The sequence below is a fragment of the Equus przewalskii genome, chromosome 13 (genome assembly GCF_037783145.1).
Source record: "Equus przewalskii isolate Varuska chromosome 13, EquPr2, whole genome shotgun sequence".
Lineage (NCBI taxonomy): Eukaryota > Metazoa > Chordata > Mammalia > Perissodactyla > Equidae > Equus > Equus przewalskii.
Window position 1 is genome coordinate 60,986,198 of NC_091843.1, and position 16,514 is coordinate 61,002,711.

At 34.7% G+C, this 16,514-nt stretch overlaps 1 protein-coding gene across 1 annotated transcript in view; it reads left to right on the top strand.

Annotated features, from left to right (window-relative positions):
* The window catches only part of PJA2 (praja ring finger ubiquitin ligase 2), a 76,755-nt gene that overhangs the window by 13,044 nt on the left and 47,197 nt on the right, over nucleotides 1–16,514 (top strand). Inside the window, exons 2-4 of the mRNA XM_070569582.1 lie at nucleotides 8,621–8,738; nucleotides 10,051–10,251; nucleotides 11,694–12,744. Coding sequence (XP_070425683.1) covers nucleotides 8,708–8,738; nucleotides 10,051–10,251; nucleotides 11,694–12,744 — 1,283 coding nt within the window. The 5' untranslated portion in view covers nucleotides 8,621–8,707. The remainder of the gene's footprint in view (nucleotides 1–8,620; nucleotides 8,739–10,050; nucleotides 10,252–11,693; nucleotides 12,745–16,514) is intronic.

Sequence of the window (16,514 nt, forward strand, 5' to 3'; positions counted from 1 at the left end):
AAGATTTCCAAACAATAATATGTAGAGTACAAAGAAACCCCCATGTACACATCATCTTACTTCAACATTTTGCCATGGTTGTTTCTTTCTCTCTCCAACCCCTACTCACGTATCCTCTTTTGTTTTTGTAGTTAGCACACATCTAAGTGTCTTAATAGCACAGATAAATTAATTTAGTCTGAGCATATTTTGTGATTTTAATCATCAAATGAAGTTTTGCTACATTTTGGTATATATAACTTTGAATTTTCTATTTCCCTTTTTTGGTTGTACCTTTGTTTTTTTCTTTTCCTGGCTTATTGACGTGGGAATAAATCTCTGCCGTTTTTTTATTCTGAACTGAATTGACTTGTGCGTCCCAAAGGAGGGTGAGTTGACCAGGGCCCTCCTTATTTTTGCCACATCTGAATCAGAGATCGTCCTCTCTGAGAGGTAAATTTGAGGAATATCCTTCGTCTTGTTTTTTAGTGGATTGATAGTTTATTCTTTCATCTCAATTTGTCTTTGACTCCTCTTTAATCTTTTTTCCTCCTTAACCAATTATACTTCCATTAAACTACAGAAAATCTCGTTCTAGAGTGTTAGGTATATGCCCAGTCAATTCTTTCTTCACAGGTTTCTCTCTATATATAGTCTTTAAAAAAACAGTATTTTGTAACCCTTTTTTTTTTTAAAAAAAGATTTTGTTTTTCCTTTTTCTCTCAAAGCCCCCCAGTACATAGCTGTGTACTTTTTTTTAGTTGTGGGTCCTTCCAGTTGCGGCATGTGGGATGCCGCCTCAACATGGCCTGATGAGCAGCGTCATGTCCGCGCCCAGGACCCAAACTGGTGAAACCCTGGGCTGCCAAAGCGGAGTGCATGAACCCAACCACTCGGCCACAGGGCCAGCCCCTGTAACACTTTTTTAAAACAGAATAAGAGTTTATAAACATTTGGTGAAATGGAATCGTTACCATAATAGAAATTGGAAGTTTTTAACTGCTTAAGTTTTTTAACTACTCAGATATAAAGTTTTTGGATTATCTAAAGATCTGTTTCGGATTACATATATTATGTTTATGTTTTTAATGTAATTTTTACTATAACAATGCTGAGTTTATTGTTCTTCTTTTACAATAGTTTACAAAAAAGTTTTCAGAGAAGAGAGGAGAGCTTTGTTACCAGGGCTAGCAAACCGATTTTCTTAAAAGTTTAACAGTTGTACTTTTAAAATTTCTTTATTATTATTTCTGCAGTTGTCCCTTTGCAGAATTTGGTAGTCACATCCTGGAAGTTTTCTTGTGTAGCAGCCTGTAACTTCCAAGTCTGGTGGTTGATAGTAGATTATTTGGTTTACTGCAATTAGTTTTAGTTATATGTCCAGTGGTTTACAGTGATATATAGAAATAATAGCACCTCAGTCCTTATTTATTGTGTATCTACTATTTAGATCTACTGCAATATTTTGGTGTTGTGTATATGTGTAAGCAACCATTTGTGCTTGTGGATAGAAGATATGAAAACTCAAGAGATAGTTTAAAAAGAATATGTGTGAGAAATTAAATGCAAGCTTAGATTGTTATTCAAAATAGATACTTTATTAATCTCTTTGAATATTTACTTTGCTTTAGCAGCTGAAGTAGAAAGATGAGATAACGTTAGTATGCTAAGTTAAAATGTAATTGGTTCTACCATGTATAAAACAGCTTTCTAGTAGCATTTGTCATAGTTTGTCATAAACTCATTTTGTCATGAAGTTTGTATTTCTGAATTTATAGCTCAAGTGTGATATAATTAACAAAATTTTACATGACTAAAGAAGTATTTTACTAAAAGGAAATACAGGCAAGATAATTATAGAAACTCACTTTAAAAAGAATTTTCAGAAACATTTTAAGGCATTTTGGAGGCATATATGTAAAGCTAAATATGGGCGAATATAAAATAATATTCCAGTGGGCTTGGAAGAGTAATCAGGACTTCCCCTTCAAATAGTTGGATCAAATTGTATTTGTTTCTCAATTAACTTTTCTATTTCTAGAAAAGACATGTTAAAAGGTGAGTTATTTCTAGGCGACCTACAGAATGGGAGGAAAATATTTGCAAATTATATATCTGGTAAGGGGTTAATATCCAAAATGTATAAAGAATTCATATAACTCAGCAAAAAAAAAAAAAAATCCAATTAGAAAATGGGCAGGGGATATGAATAGACATTTCTCCAAGGAAGACATACAGATGGCCAACAGGTACATGAAAAGATTCTCAGTATTATTAATTATCAGGGAACTGCAAATCAAAACCACAGTGAGCTATCACCTCACACCTGTTAGAATGGCTGTTGTCAGATAGACAAGAAATAACAAATGTTGGCAAAGATAGGGAGAAAGGGAATTCTTGTGCACTGTTGGTGGGAATGTAAATTGGTGCAGCCACTATGGAAAACAGGTGGAGGTTGCCTAAAAAATAAAAAATAGAACCACCCTATGTTCTAGCAATTTCACTTCTGGGTATTTATCTGAAGAAAACACAAACACCAACTCAAAAAGATATATGTACCTCACCATGTTCATTGCAGCGTTATTTACAAAAGCCAACAACTTAAGTGTCCATTGATGGGTAAGTGGATAAAGAAAATATGGCATATAAGATACAATGGAATAGTATTCAGCCATAAAAAAGAATGAAAGCTTGCTATTTGCAACAACATAGATGGACCCTGAGGGCATTGTGCTAAGTGAAATAAGTCAGACAAAGACAAATACCATACAATCTCACTTATATGTGGAATCTAAAAAAACCCAAAAAAACAAAAATCAGACTCATAGATATAGAGAACAGATTGGTGGTTGCCAGAATTGGAGGTCAGGGCTGGGCAGAATGGGTGGAGGGGCTCAAAAGGTACAAACTTGCAGTTCTAGAATAAGTCATGGGGATGTAATGTATAAGATGGTGGCTGTAGTTAATACTATATTGCATATTTGAAAGTTGCGATGAGAATAGATCTTGAAAGTTCTTATCGCAAGAAAAAAAGTTTTATAACTATATGTGGTGATGGATGTTAACTAGACTTATTGTTGTGATCATTTTGCAGTATATGCAAATATTGAATCATCATGTTATACACCTGAAACTGATGTTATGTGTCAATTATACCTCAATTTTTTAAAACGAGTTATTTCTGGCTCCCAGCAGATGGGTCACAGGGGTATAGATTGAAGGATTCAGTTGAAACTCTTCTTCTAGAAGTTCAACTGATTTCTCTCTCCCTCTCCCTAAAACGTTGTTTAAATCAGATTTAAATTCTAGAAGTAAGTGTTCCTGATCCAGTAGCTATTTAATGAGTATCTAGTAGGTGATAGGTGGAGTGTGGAACTAAGCAGCAGTTCTGACATTGTTAACAAGCAAAAGACCAGTATAATTCATTTTAATACTCTCAGCTCGAACATGGCACTTTCCATGCCGGGAATAAGTAGATCTTTTAAAGGGAAAAAATGTATTTTCGTGACATGGTATTAGAAAATCTTTGTTCTCGTATTAGGTGGAAATATAAGAAAATCGAGTATCTAAGTACATGTAATCTAAATTATTTGTATTTGTTATCTATTGCAGGATAATTTTTTATGCTGCAATAGATGTGGCAGCTTGAAACATTTATTATCTCAGAGCTTCTGTGCATCACAAATTCAGGAGCAGCCTGGAGGGGTGGTTTTGGCTCAGGGTTTCTCATGAGGTTGCAGTCAAGATGTAAACTCGGACTGCAGTCCTCTGAAGTCTTGATTGGACCTGAAGGATCTGCTTCCTAGGTGGTTCATTCACACGGCTGTTGCCAGAAGACCTCAGTTTCTCCTTATCACGCAGACTTATCCATAGCACTACTTAAGTGATCTCATGCTGTAGCAACTAGCTTCTCCCAGAGAGAGAGCAAGGAGGAAGCCATAATGCCTTTCATGCCCTAGTATTGTACATCACACACTGTCACTTCTGTCACATTGTCTTCATTAGAAACAAGTCACTGAGTACAGCCCACATTTAAGGGTAGCAAATTAGGCTTCACTTTTTGAAGGGAGAAGTGTCAAAGATTTGTGGAGAGATTTTAAAATCACCACATTATTCTAATAGAGGTATGGTGATGTTACTGAAGTGAATAAGCTACATTGCAGAAATAATAATGTGTTATTTTTAAATATTATACAAGCCTCGTCATTAGTTTACTACTCAGTGGAGTAGGAGAAGTATGACAATACTGAAGGCAATTCAATATGTAGGCCTCCTATGTACCAACTTCAGTGTATATTGTACTCATTTAGGTATATGAGCACTCGTTATTCTGTTTGCTTAAGACTTCTGCATTCATTACTATTTAGATTTTTATTTTTTTAAATTACTTCTTCTTCCACTGGCTTTCATTTAACTTGCCTAAGTATCAGAGTTGGAGTTTGACTGCCGGTATACCCAAGTGTACCCAAGTATACCTTAGCCCTCTCTTCTCATTATATTTCTGCATTTCCATCAGAGAAGAAGTACAGACTTGTCATTCATTCATTCATCTGTTCGTTCAGCAACATACTATCTTAAACAATATACTAGACATAGTGCATGCAATAGACACAGTGCGTTCAAATCAAAATAAAACAAGGCCTTTGTCTTTAAATTCACCAGTCTTTAAATTCTTTTCCTTGCTTTTTTCTCTCCCATGCTTTTCCTTGTATTCTTTTGAAGGTTATTTCTATTGCTTGTCTAGAGCCACTGGCATACTATCCTAGTTAAAATGATAAAGTGATGACTTCTAGGTTAATAATTGGAATATCTAGAATTAATACTTCCCTGATTCATTCCTTTAATTCTTAGCAACACATTTGTGTAGTTTTTTAAAATAATTTGTAAGAAGCATGTAAAAACTTCAAAGCATTTGAAATAAATAATTGTTACAAGAAGAGAGGAGTCATGTTATTTATTAGGTTAATAGTACAAGGAGCAAGAGATTAATTCAGCAAAGGAAACATCTCTTTAGAGAAAACTCAGAGACTGAATGTTTCCAGTTCATTTTAGATATAAATTTGGGACTGATGAATTAATCGTTTTACTCTTGACATACATCTGTGGTCTTTATTTCTTTTTATTCATCCTCTCTCCTCCCTGTTCTCCCTTTTTTTTTTTTCTTTCTTATAGTTCAGAGATAGAAATGAGAGAATGCTGTTGTAGACACTTGACTATAGCTGGCCTCAGATGAAATAGAGATAATTAGTATCTACAGAGATATTCTAGTCTACATTTTATTCATAAGACAAGAACCACTATTGAAAATAATAATAATTTAAAAAGCAGAGAGCAAGAGGGGCTGGCCCTGTGGGGTAGTAGTTAAGTTCGTGCGCTCTGCTTCGGTGGTCTGGGTTCACAGGTTTGGGTCCTGGGCACAGACCTATACCACTCATCAGCCATGCAGTGGTGGTGACCCACATACAAAATAGAGGGAGATTGGCACAAATGTTAGGTCAGGGCTAATCTTTCTCAAGCAAAAAAAAAAAAAAGGAGGAAGATTGGCTTCAGATGTTAGCTCAGGGTGAATCTTCCTCAGCAAAAACAAAAAACAGAGAACAAGAAAGTGCAAGAAATTAAAAAGATTATTACAGAGAATACTAGAAGGCTAGAAGTAAAAGTGGGTGAAATCTACCATTCCATAGAGTGGAAATAAGAAAGAAAAGTTTAGAGACTCTGAAAACAAGTAGGCTGAATTTAGATCAGGAATTTGGATGGCTCCAAAAAGAATAGTTTTAAGAAGAAAGTGGAATCACATTAAAGAAAAATATGATTGAGAAGCAGGGTGATTTTCATGATTTCTGTACTCGTTCCAGTTCCTTTCCTCTCACTGTCTTTTAACAGCATTCTGATCATGCTTTTACACCCACCATTCTATCAAAGGTGCCCTTGCCAGGATCTCCGGTATCCTCCATGTTACTAAGCCCAGTGACCAGTTATAGAGCCTCATCATACCTTACCTTTTAGCAGCATTTGGCACAATGGATCCGTTCTTTTTGAAGCACTTTCTTCATTTGGCATCCACACGCCTAGATTTTTCTTTTCTCTCACTGGCCTCTGTCAGTTTTTCTGGTACTTCTTTTGCCCTGGACTTTTTTTTTTTTTCCCCCCGCTGAGAAAGATTAGCCCTGAGCTAACATCTGTTGTCAATCTTCCTCTTTTTTTGCTTGAGGAAGGTTAACCCTGAGCAAACATCTGTGCCAGTCTTCCTCTACTTTATATGTGGGTCGCCACCAGAGCATGGCAGACAAGTGGTGTCGACCTGTGCCCGGGAACCAAACCCATGAACCCAGGCCATAAAGCAGAGTGCGCTGAACTTAATCACTAGGCCACGGGGCCAGCCCCTCCCTGGCCTCGTAATGTTGGATCATCTCAAGGCTCAGTCCTTGAGCTTCTTTCCTTCTTCAGCTACACTTAGATGTCTTGTCCAAGTTCTTGCCTTTTTGAATATTATCTATATATACTGATAATTCCCAAATTATACTAGCAGCTCAGAATTCTCCAGTCAACCTCAGGTTCCTGTTTAACACTTCTACTTGAAAGTCTAATAGATATCTCAAATTTAACACATCCAAAACTAAACTCAAGGTATTTTCTCTGTCTTCTGCAGATTTTCCTATATCAGTTAATGGCAACTCTGTTTTTCCAGTTGCCCAGGTTATAAACCTCGGAGTCCACTTCAGCTCCTTACCTTCTTTTATAACCTGTATCAGAAAATTTTCTTGGCTCTACCTTCATAATATATCCAGAATCTGACCGTTTCTCACCACCTCTGTTTTTACCCTGGTCTAAACTACTGTGATGTCTTGCCGGTATTATTTCAATAGCTTTTTAACGGGGCTCCCTGCCTTTGACCTTGTTCCCCTTCAGTCTATTCAAAACAGTAGCCCGAATGTTCCTATTAAAACAGAAGTTAGATAATATCTCTTCTCTGCTTAGAACTCTTGAGTGGTTTCCATCTCACTCAGAATAAAACCTGCATTTCTTGCATTATCCTTTAAAGGCTTATGTGATCTGTTCCAGCTCACTCCTCCACTCCCTAATTAATTTTCTGACCTCATCTGTTACTTTCTGTCTTGCTCATTGCATCCTAGACTTCTTGCTGTGATGACTTCTGGAAGTTCTTACCTCAGGATTGTCTGTTTATTCTGCTTTGAATTTCCTTTCTCCACATTTACGCATGGCTCCCTCTCTCGCAGGTGTTTGCTCAAATGACCTCTTCTCAGTGAGGCCTTCCCTAACCACCCTGTTTTAAGTTGCACACCCGAGCAACTCTTTATTCTCTGCCACCTTTTGCTGTGTAGTATGTATTATGTAACACATATTTATTTATTACTTGTTTTGTTTAGTGTCTACACACCATACTGTAATTTTAGGAGGGCAGGAATATTTGTCCATTTTGTTCATTGTTGTATCCTCAACACTAAAAATAGTGCCTGAAACGTGGTAGAATAAACCTTATTCCAAAGAAAAGGCTTTGGATAAAATACTCCTGAGCTTAAATCTATGGTCGTCCTTTAAGATTGTCATGTCTGTGCTGTGAATCTGGGAAGATTCAAGTTATTTCAGATTAATTTTCTTATTATTAAAGCAGTATTAATTAGAGCTCATGCTTTTGCCAGTACGTTAAGAATTAGGTGTTTGGTATTCTTTTACCCTTTTCCTATTGCTAACAATCTCACTGGATTCAGATATATTAGAAGAGCACAACCTGTTGCTGAATTTATAGTTTATATGAGGGATCGTGTATGTACACTTAATACGTTAATATATAGCTATCCATGGCTAAACAGATAACATAAACAGTTAAACTCATTTGCAGAACTGTCATCTTCTAATACATTTGAGTTGGTGATAGGCAATTAGCAATAGCTCAGATGTTTAAGTGAATAAGGTGTTTAAGTACAATACCACCAAAGCCTTTACCAAACTTTAAAAAAAGCACAAGTTGCAACTTTTGAAATAGTAAATAAATAGATTAATTTCAAAATGGAGGAAGACCTTTCTATATTTGTTATATGGTAAATTTTAGTTTTTCTAATTTAGAATAGGTTCTTATTTGGGATTCAAGTATGTGAATGATCAATTGACTATTGTAAAGAATAAGTATATCATTATTTACATTTATTAATTAGTTATTAATTGTCATAAGCCATTATACCTTTTTAAAATGATGTTTGTCTTCTTAGGGTTAACTTCTTTTAACAATGCCAGGGCTAAAGTAACTATAGCTTGTTGGAGAAGCCAAGATAGCATAGTGTAGTCGACTTCCAAGGAGTTTGGTCATGTATCCCAGTAAGCACTTCTCCCACTATATTTGCTTATTTACTTAAAAATTATGTGTGTTGTTGTCATTATCAATCTTAAGGATGATGCATACTTCCAACAAGGTTTTTCAAAGAAGAAATGTAAATCTGTTTTCTAATACCCATCTTGATTGTTTTGAGGTTTTTTGATTGACTTGTCAGATCAGATTGTATTTAGCTACATTATTATAGGGCTAACAAAGAGCCTCACTAGGAGGAGGAGGAATATTAGTTTTGTCATTTTTGTTTTGTGCTTGTATTATCAATATTTTGTTTAATCCATTGTTTCTTTGTAGGAATCTTCTGCAGTTTATCCATTGTGTGAGTAAAAACTAAATCACATTCATAATTCCACTGAACTAGGCACACGAAAACTGCCATATATGTCACAGTATACTGAAAAAGAGCCAGCAGGTAAGCAAGGTGTCTTTCAATTCCTCTATCTTGACAACTTGGTATTTTTCCCTCCAGATACCTTGAGTACCATACATGACATGTGATCATGGTCTTAGTCAAGGCCAGTTTCAATCCATATATTGAATATTTGTAAAGCTTAATTTCTAATTTTCGATATGAAAATAAGCATAAATAGAAATTCTTATATTTTTGGACAGCCCCTTTTCTTCTGTTGTGCTTTTCACTTTGGAGACTATTCCTTTGGAGGATTTGTTAAGGGCACTAGTTCTGGAGTCATACTGTTGGATTATTTGACAAGTTAAGTTACTTAAATACTTACTTTTACCCTTAAATTTTTGACCTTTAAAGTAAAATACGGTGTCCACCTCATCAGGTTGTTGAGAGGATTAAGTAACAATGTATTGTTATTGGTATTGTATGTTATAAATAAATGTTTGTTTTTCTTGCACACTTGGAAGCAAATATATTTCTTATTTTAATGCAATTAAAAGTATGTAACTGTTCCATTTATTAACTATTCCATGTACTGTGAGAAAATATTTTGTTTAGTTCCTGCCATAGTATATGTAAAATCTAATTGACTGAGCAAACTTATACTTAATATATATTTAAAATAATGTCCTACTAAGTAAAAGAAGGTACTGTGTACCTCTCAGTCATCAGAACTTAGTATTCAAGTTGTTCAAATGTTGAGGGCTTTTCTTACCATGACGTGTACCATTGGTGATGTTTGACTTGGCTCATCACTATTTTTGTTTGGAAAATTTTATCTGACCCTAATCTTTGGGCTATATTTTTTGGGGTCCATTGGTTCTTTGCATAGGTTCCATTTTTAAAAGTTACCTGTTACCTTTTGACAGGAATATATTCACTCTTAATGTAATTGAAACCATCTTGTCATGTGCTGGTAATTCATTCAACGAATATGTATTGAGCACTTGTATGTAAGGTACTTTACTTAGATAATTTGGAGGATCATTCTCCAATCCTTAATGAGCTTTTGCAGATAATAAATTAGCATATGAAATATCTTTCTTGGTAGGTTACATTATAAAAATCTGAAATACCTTAAAGAAACCAATCTTTAAAAGATAATTTTTGGAGTAGAAAGGCCACATAACCCTCATAACATAGTATTTCATGTTAATTTTTGAAATATGTCTTATAGTGCTAGTAAGGTGCAGTTGATGTTCAGTAACATATGATTTGGCAAATAATAGTTAGCATGTATGTTGAAACAATACCCATATTGGTCCACCAGAATAAAGGTCAATGCTGTACCTCTTTTATTTTTAACATTGTTTTTCAGCAATGGATCAAGAATCCAGCAAGGCTGCCTGGCCCAAACCAGCAGGAGGATATCAGACAATCACAGGCAGGAGATATGGAAGAAGACATGCATATGTCAGTTTTAAACCATGTATGACCAGGCATGAAAGAAGCTTAGGTCGGGCTGGTGATGACTATGAAGTGTTGGAACTAGATGATGTTCCAAAGGAAAATTCGTCAGGTATGCAACATGAAATTATTTAAGAGTTATTAATAAGCATGTAGGAATTGATCTTATAATATTTGAAATTGTGAGTAAGTTTTTTGTGTGTCTGTGGGTATAAATGCTGTACATTTCCTATCAAGAAATTCTATTTTGAAATTTTTATTGAATTTAATATTAATAGTATATACATTTAAACATAGAAGAAAATAGAATATGGCCTGTCGTTAAAATATAACCACACTGACATGGTGGTGATTACATTGTTACATCCTTCAACCAGAGGAAATCTTCGTCTTTCAATCAAAAAAAATTTTTTTAATGTGAACTGAGTGTATTTTTCCATACCTATTACATTTAAATAGCTTTTTGTGGTTGTTTTAATTGTATTTCTAAATAATTCAGCTTGGCTGATTTGATTTTTTAAAATCACTTTATAAAATAGAAATATTAAGTAATGCTTAGTCAGTTAAAATTTCTTCATTATTCAGTGGTTTGGAAAAGTATTTGCAGTTATCTGTGTACTATAATTACACATTTTTGGACAACTTCCTCTTGTCTTGAGCAAACTTGATAATTCTAGATTATTTTTACTGTCATTTATATACAAGAATCTGAATTATTAGCTAAGATCATTCTGTTAAGGAAGTCTTTTTGTTATGTGACAAGATTGCTTTTCAATTAGAATCTATAAATTTTTGTTTCAACAAATCTCGAATGTCTTCACTTTTTATTATATTAGTAGTGATAAAAGGTAGTCGTGCTTAAAGTAATTTATAGAATAGATATGATTTTACTCTTGTCTCAGGTTTTGACAAACTATGGCAAAGAGAATCAATGTACTTTTTCGTTTATGGCTATAACATATCTAAAGTTAACTCACTATTGTAGATGTATTACAACAATCCATTTTGGGGATAGAAATCTAATATTTATCTAGACACTGATATATAATCTTCTGAATTGACATTAAACGCAATAAAGTCTCATTTCTGTTAGCTCTGTAACCTGTTCTTATGTCTCTCAGAAGTACTTTTGAAGTTTTTTTTACCTCCATGTGGTAAAAGAAGTTAAGTTTGAATTGCACACCCCAACAATTGGGAGAGCAGATTGGTTACCCTGTGATTTCACTTATGCCTCTCATTGTGCAGTCTCTCATTAGCCTCTCCTTTTAGTGTATTTTATGGAATATTTTAGATATTAGGATTTAGTTGAAAGAAACCTGTAGAAGACATCCAGGGGAGAGGATATTGAGAGGCTACACAATGGCATAAATGAACTCATGAGTGGCCAATCTGCCCTCCCAGTTAAGTTGGGGAGCACAGAAGGAGCTGTCCAAGAAATTCACTCAGACTCTCAAGTAGGTAATACTTGGTATGATTCTATTTAAATAATCATTGTTAAATAAAATTTTATCTAAATTAATCCCTCCAAATATGTTTCTTTTGTTCTCTATGAAGGTTCCAGTCCAGTGGATCAAATTCATTCATCTTTACCCAACAACCCTTTATTTGAAAAAAGTGAAACAGAAGTTCCCATTTGTGATACGGCATTGAATCAAACCATTGAGAGCAGTCCATCCTTTGCTGCAGTACATCATAGCGAGGAAGGCAGAGAGGCCTTAGGAAGCAGTACGAATCTTCATAATCACTCTGAGGAAGAATATACTTCAGGAGCTTGTAATGCTTCAAGTGTCCAAAATGGAATTGCATTGGTTCATACTGACTCTTATGATCCAGATGGCAGACATGGAGAGGATAATGACCGTCTTCAGCTTTCTGCAGAAGTTGTAGAAGGTGGTAGATATCAGGAAGCATTGGGCAATACAATATTTGAGTTGGAAAATGGAGAGGTAGAGGCATATACTGGTCTTTCCCTGCCAGTTCCCTCTTTTAACTGTGAAGTAAGAGATGAGTTTGAAGAGTTAGATTCAGCACCTTTAGTGAAAAATTCTGGTGATACTGAGTTTGTCAATCAGAACAATCAGGAATTTCAGAGGTCTTCTTCTGAAGATGAAGTTGTTAGAAAGAAACAACAAAATAATACTAGCCAGGAGAGACAGAGAGAAAATTTAACTGAAGATTCAGCCTGTGCTCCGGGGCATATTTGCAGTGAACAAAATACTAGTGATAGGGACAAGAACAGGGGAAGTCCTCCTGAACAGGTAGTGAGGCCCAAAGTTAGAAAACTGATAAGTTCAAGCCAGGTGGACCAAGAAACAGGTTTTAATAGGCATGAGGCTAAGCAAAGAAGTGTTCAGAGGTGGAGGGAGGCTTTGGAAGTTGAGGAAAACGGCTCAGATGACCTCTTAATAAAATGTGATGACTACGATGGAGAACATGACTGTATGTTCTTGGATCCACCTTACTCAAGGGTTACACAGAGGGAAACAGAAAATAACCAAGTAACACCAGAAAGTGGAGCCATAGCAGGAAGGCAAGAAGTTGTGGATAACACCTTTTGGAATGGCTGTGGAGATTATTACCAACTATATGACAAAGATGAAGATAGGTAAGTTTTCATGCAGTGCTTTGTCAGGTTGTGTAGTGAGCAAAGTGGTTTATTTCTAGTACCATGATGTTTGATGGATGAACTCTCTGACATGGTCAGGGAATTAGATATTTTGACTTAGCAAATATTCTTATTTACCAAGTACTAACCATATATGCAAACAACTGGTTAATTTTTCACAAAAACTTTCTTTGAGGCATTTCAGGAATTTACAGAAATTATAGGTTTAGATAATGACTATTAGTTATTACAAAGGGATAGGATACTAATTCTTTCAATTCATGGCATTTCAGTTAATGAGATGCAAGGTAAACATTTATTGTATGCAAAAAAAATTCTATGTTAAGCCAGTCTGGGTTTAAAAAAATCCAGAAAATTTTGGTTGATAATACTGTATTAACTTTGCGAATATATATTAATATCACCTGTTTCTCTATTTATGTATTCTTCTTGTTGCTCTTCCTGTCACTAAGTTTATTTTTAACTTATTTTCATTTAGCATTTAATTTTCATTAACAACTCCACATTGTACGTACTATTATTTCCCCCATTTGTGGATGAGGAAACTGAGGCTTAAGGTAGTTAACTAATTTCCTAAGTCACAAAGCTAGTAAATGGTAGAGCTGGAATTTTGAATATCTACTTACTGCCTAACTGCAGACTCTGAGTTTTACAACTGTAATTTACTGTTTTCAAGAGGAGTATAACTTTTCTTATAATAAGCATTTTGGTGCCTCTGACAATCTGGGATTATTTTTTTCCAAACTGTAAGACAGCAGAAAGAAGAGAGAAATGGAGAATTTCTTTGTCTGGCTGCTGACTTTTCATTACACCAGAGTCCAAACTTTCACGTACCCTTTTAAGCTAGTGGTAACTTTGACCATGCTCAATTACAGTGCAATTTCAAGATTTTATTAACTTGTAGAAATAATTATTTTTTTAACTAGAAAATACTGCAAAGCAAGAAATTTATCCTTTTTGAATATGAATGTCTTTTATTTCATTCATAAAATTAATAAAATATATTTGATTTTCTTTGGACATATGAATTAAGCTTCTGTAATATAGTATAAGTAACTTACAGAAACAATTGAAATATTTCTACTGCTATCTCGACGTCTGTAAACTTCCGGGGTTAGCAGACAATATTTATGTAACTTACTGTTTTTTAAGCTAAGGGTAAAGTTAGTTAAGAACTTTTGCCTGACTTATTTCTATTTTTTTCAGTTTAGGTCCACAACCTTTTATCTAAAATCCACAAAGTTCTGAAAACCAAAATTGGCAGCAAAACACGACCTGATGTTAACTTAGTTGCTGGGAGATCTGGATCTGAACTAAAATGAGGCCTTTTTCCCAAGTATTTATACATTTTGCTGCAGAAATATGAAAGTATTTGATTACAGGGTACTGTTTTGGACCCCACTGGGAATTATTAAGTAGTATTTCTAAATCTCAGGGAAAAAAGTCTAAATTCCAAAGCATGTTTAGCCCTAAGATTTTTGGATTGGATTGTGAAACCTCTATTATACCTCTAGGTTACAATTAAAAAAAAAGAAACTTACAGTCTTAGATAACTTATCTTTTCAAAAGTATTAGGTGGTTGTATTTTTTCCCCAGTTACATTTTTACTTTTTTGAAGAAAATTATTTAATTTGGCTGTGCCTTCTCCATTGTAGACACACTAATCAAAAATAAAAATCTTGTTTGTTTGCTTTTTATAGTCAGGCCTAATGTAATCTAATGAAGTTGATGAAATCTTTATGCTGGTTGCCAACCTCAAGAGAAAGGATAGTTTTCTTGGCTCTTGGTTTTTAAATTGATTTTTTTGGTCAATAGTTTTCTTTGCCTAGAATGACTCTTGACTTTTAATGGTTATAAGGTGTTGTCTTAATTATGCTTTTTTTCCTTAAGTGATATGTCAGTATTCTGAACAATGATAGATTTTTTACAAACACAATATACAGATGAGAAAAATGATTACAGTTAATAGAAACTTCTTTTCTTTTGACTTTTTAGTAATGTGTTGACTTACAGAACCTGTAGCTGGGATGTGCTTAAATGATGGAAGTAATTTTGGAGCATTCTTTAAGACACATTGAAATGCCAGAAACACTTAGAGTTGTTTTACTTTTTAAGACTCTCATCACAGAATAAGTTCTCAAGGATAGTGATTCTACCTAGAATTCCACTTATATTTGCATCTATAAGCCTTAAGATAAGTTTTAGGACCTCGTTTCAAGAGTCGGTATATTTTGAGGAGTAATTCTGTTTTTATGCTGCTGTTTCCACTTCCTCTCCCCTTACTCCCTGCAAAGGATCACAGTTGCCAGAATGCCTTTTACTATGGTGCCAGATAAAGGTTGAAGTTTAATAGCCTTACACTCCTTTTAGTTTCTTTTGCCACTTGCTCATCTACCTGATGTTTTACTGTAATCCTGCTCAGTTCTGATATTAGCAGTTGGACAAATGGGGAAACACAGTGACTTTACCATAAATATCTTAATGAAGGCATGACCCGTTTCTTCCCTGAGAAATTCTAAATGATCACTTAATCACATCTGAAACATTACACTATGTGGGATCAGCAGTGCAGCTGGTAGCATTGCTTGGAGCTGTTTGACAGGAACTGAGCACTACCTTATTAAATTAGAACTGCCAGGGGAATTTTAATAGGCAGCATATAATTACTAGACTTGGAATTAGACCAAAAAGCTGAACTTAACACGCTGTTCTTTTGAAATATACCCTGAGAACTTTAATAACTGTTTGAGGACAAGATCTTGAGTTTAAAAGAACACTTCAGCCATGCCAGCACATTTTAACCTTGGGCCTAACTGTTCTGAAGAGAGGCATGTTATCTTCTGACCATTTCTTATAGCACTTAAGGTTTCTTTCAGAGTTTTTATGTCCCTAGGCTTTAACCTTGCTTCAAAGGTAAAACTTACCTAAGATAAAAATGTCGGGACAACTTTTTTGTTGCTGAGGGTGTTGGGAGAATAAAAGGAATATTAGCCATTTAGTTGATTTCAGTTTGTTATAGTCAAAAAGGATTTATTGAAATTCTCTTAAGTGTCAGGCTTTGTTCTGGGTTGTCTGTAAACACAAATAATAATGATCCTTGTTCCGTTAGTGTTCACTAGCCTTATGAGGAAGACAGAATATACAGATAATATTCATGGGGCTACGTTAAGCTCCTTTCCTCTTCTACATAAGTTAGCTGAGAGCCATGAAGAGAGAGCTCCTCTGATTGCTCTGTATCCCAGTAGATAAACCATCTATGAGTAGCCGAAACAAAGATCTTAAAGCACATGCTCTAACATTTTAGCTAACCTTTCTATCTTGTTTGGAAGTTCATAGAAGTTTAGAAGGAGTAAATTAGGGATAAATAGGTTTGTTCCTCAGGCATGCTCAGAAGTTACAGATTGCAATATTCTGATATTAAGGGAAAAAACCAGAAACTTGTAAATGAAAGGCACAATTCTAAAAGAGCAACCATCTGGGCCTTATTTACTAAATTAAGCAGCCTTGTAGGTTTGAACAACTTCCATTCATATCACTATATTACAACATAGTTAAATGTTAATAGTGGTGAAATGTCCCACACTGCTTAAACTATATTCAGTATATTATCTTTGCGAATGCAGAGAATTGTATGATATGTTTTAACGTAATTTCCATCAGAGTATTTTCAATAAAATTCAAAAAGTATTTTTGACCTTCAGCTAGTCAGATAACAAGATTATCTAAAATTTCACTTTTCCCTAGGGTGC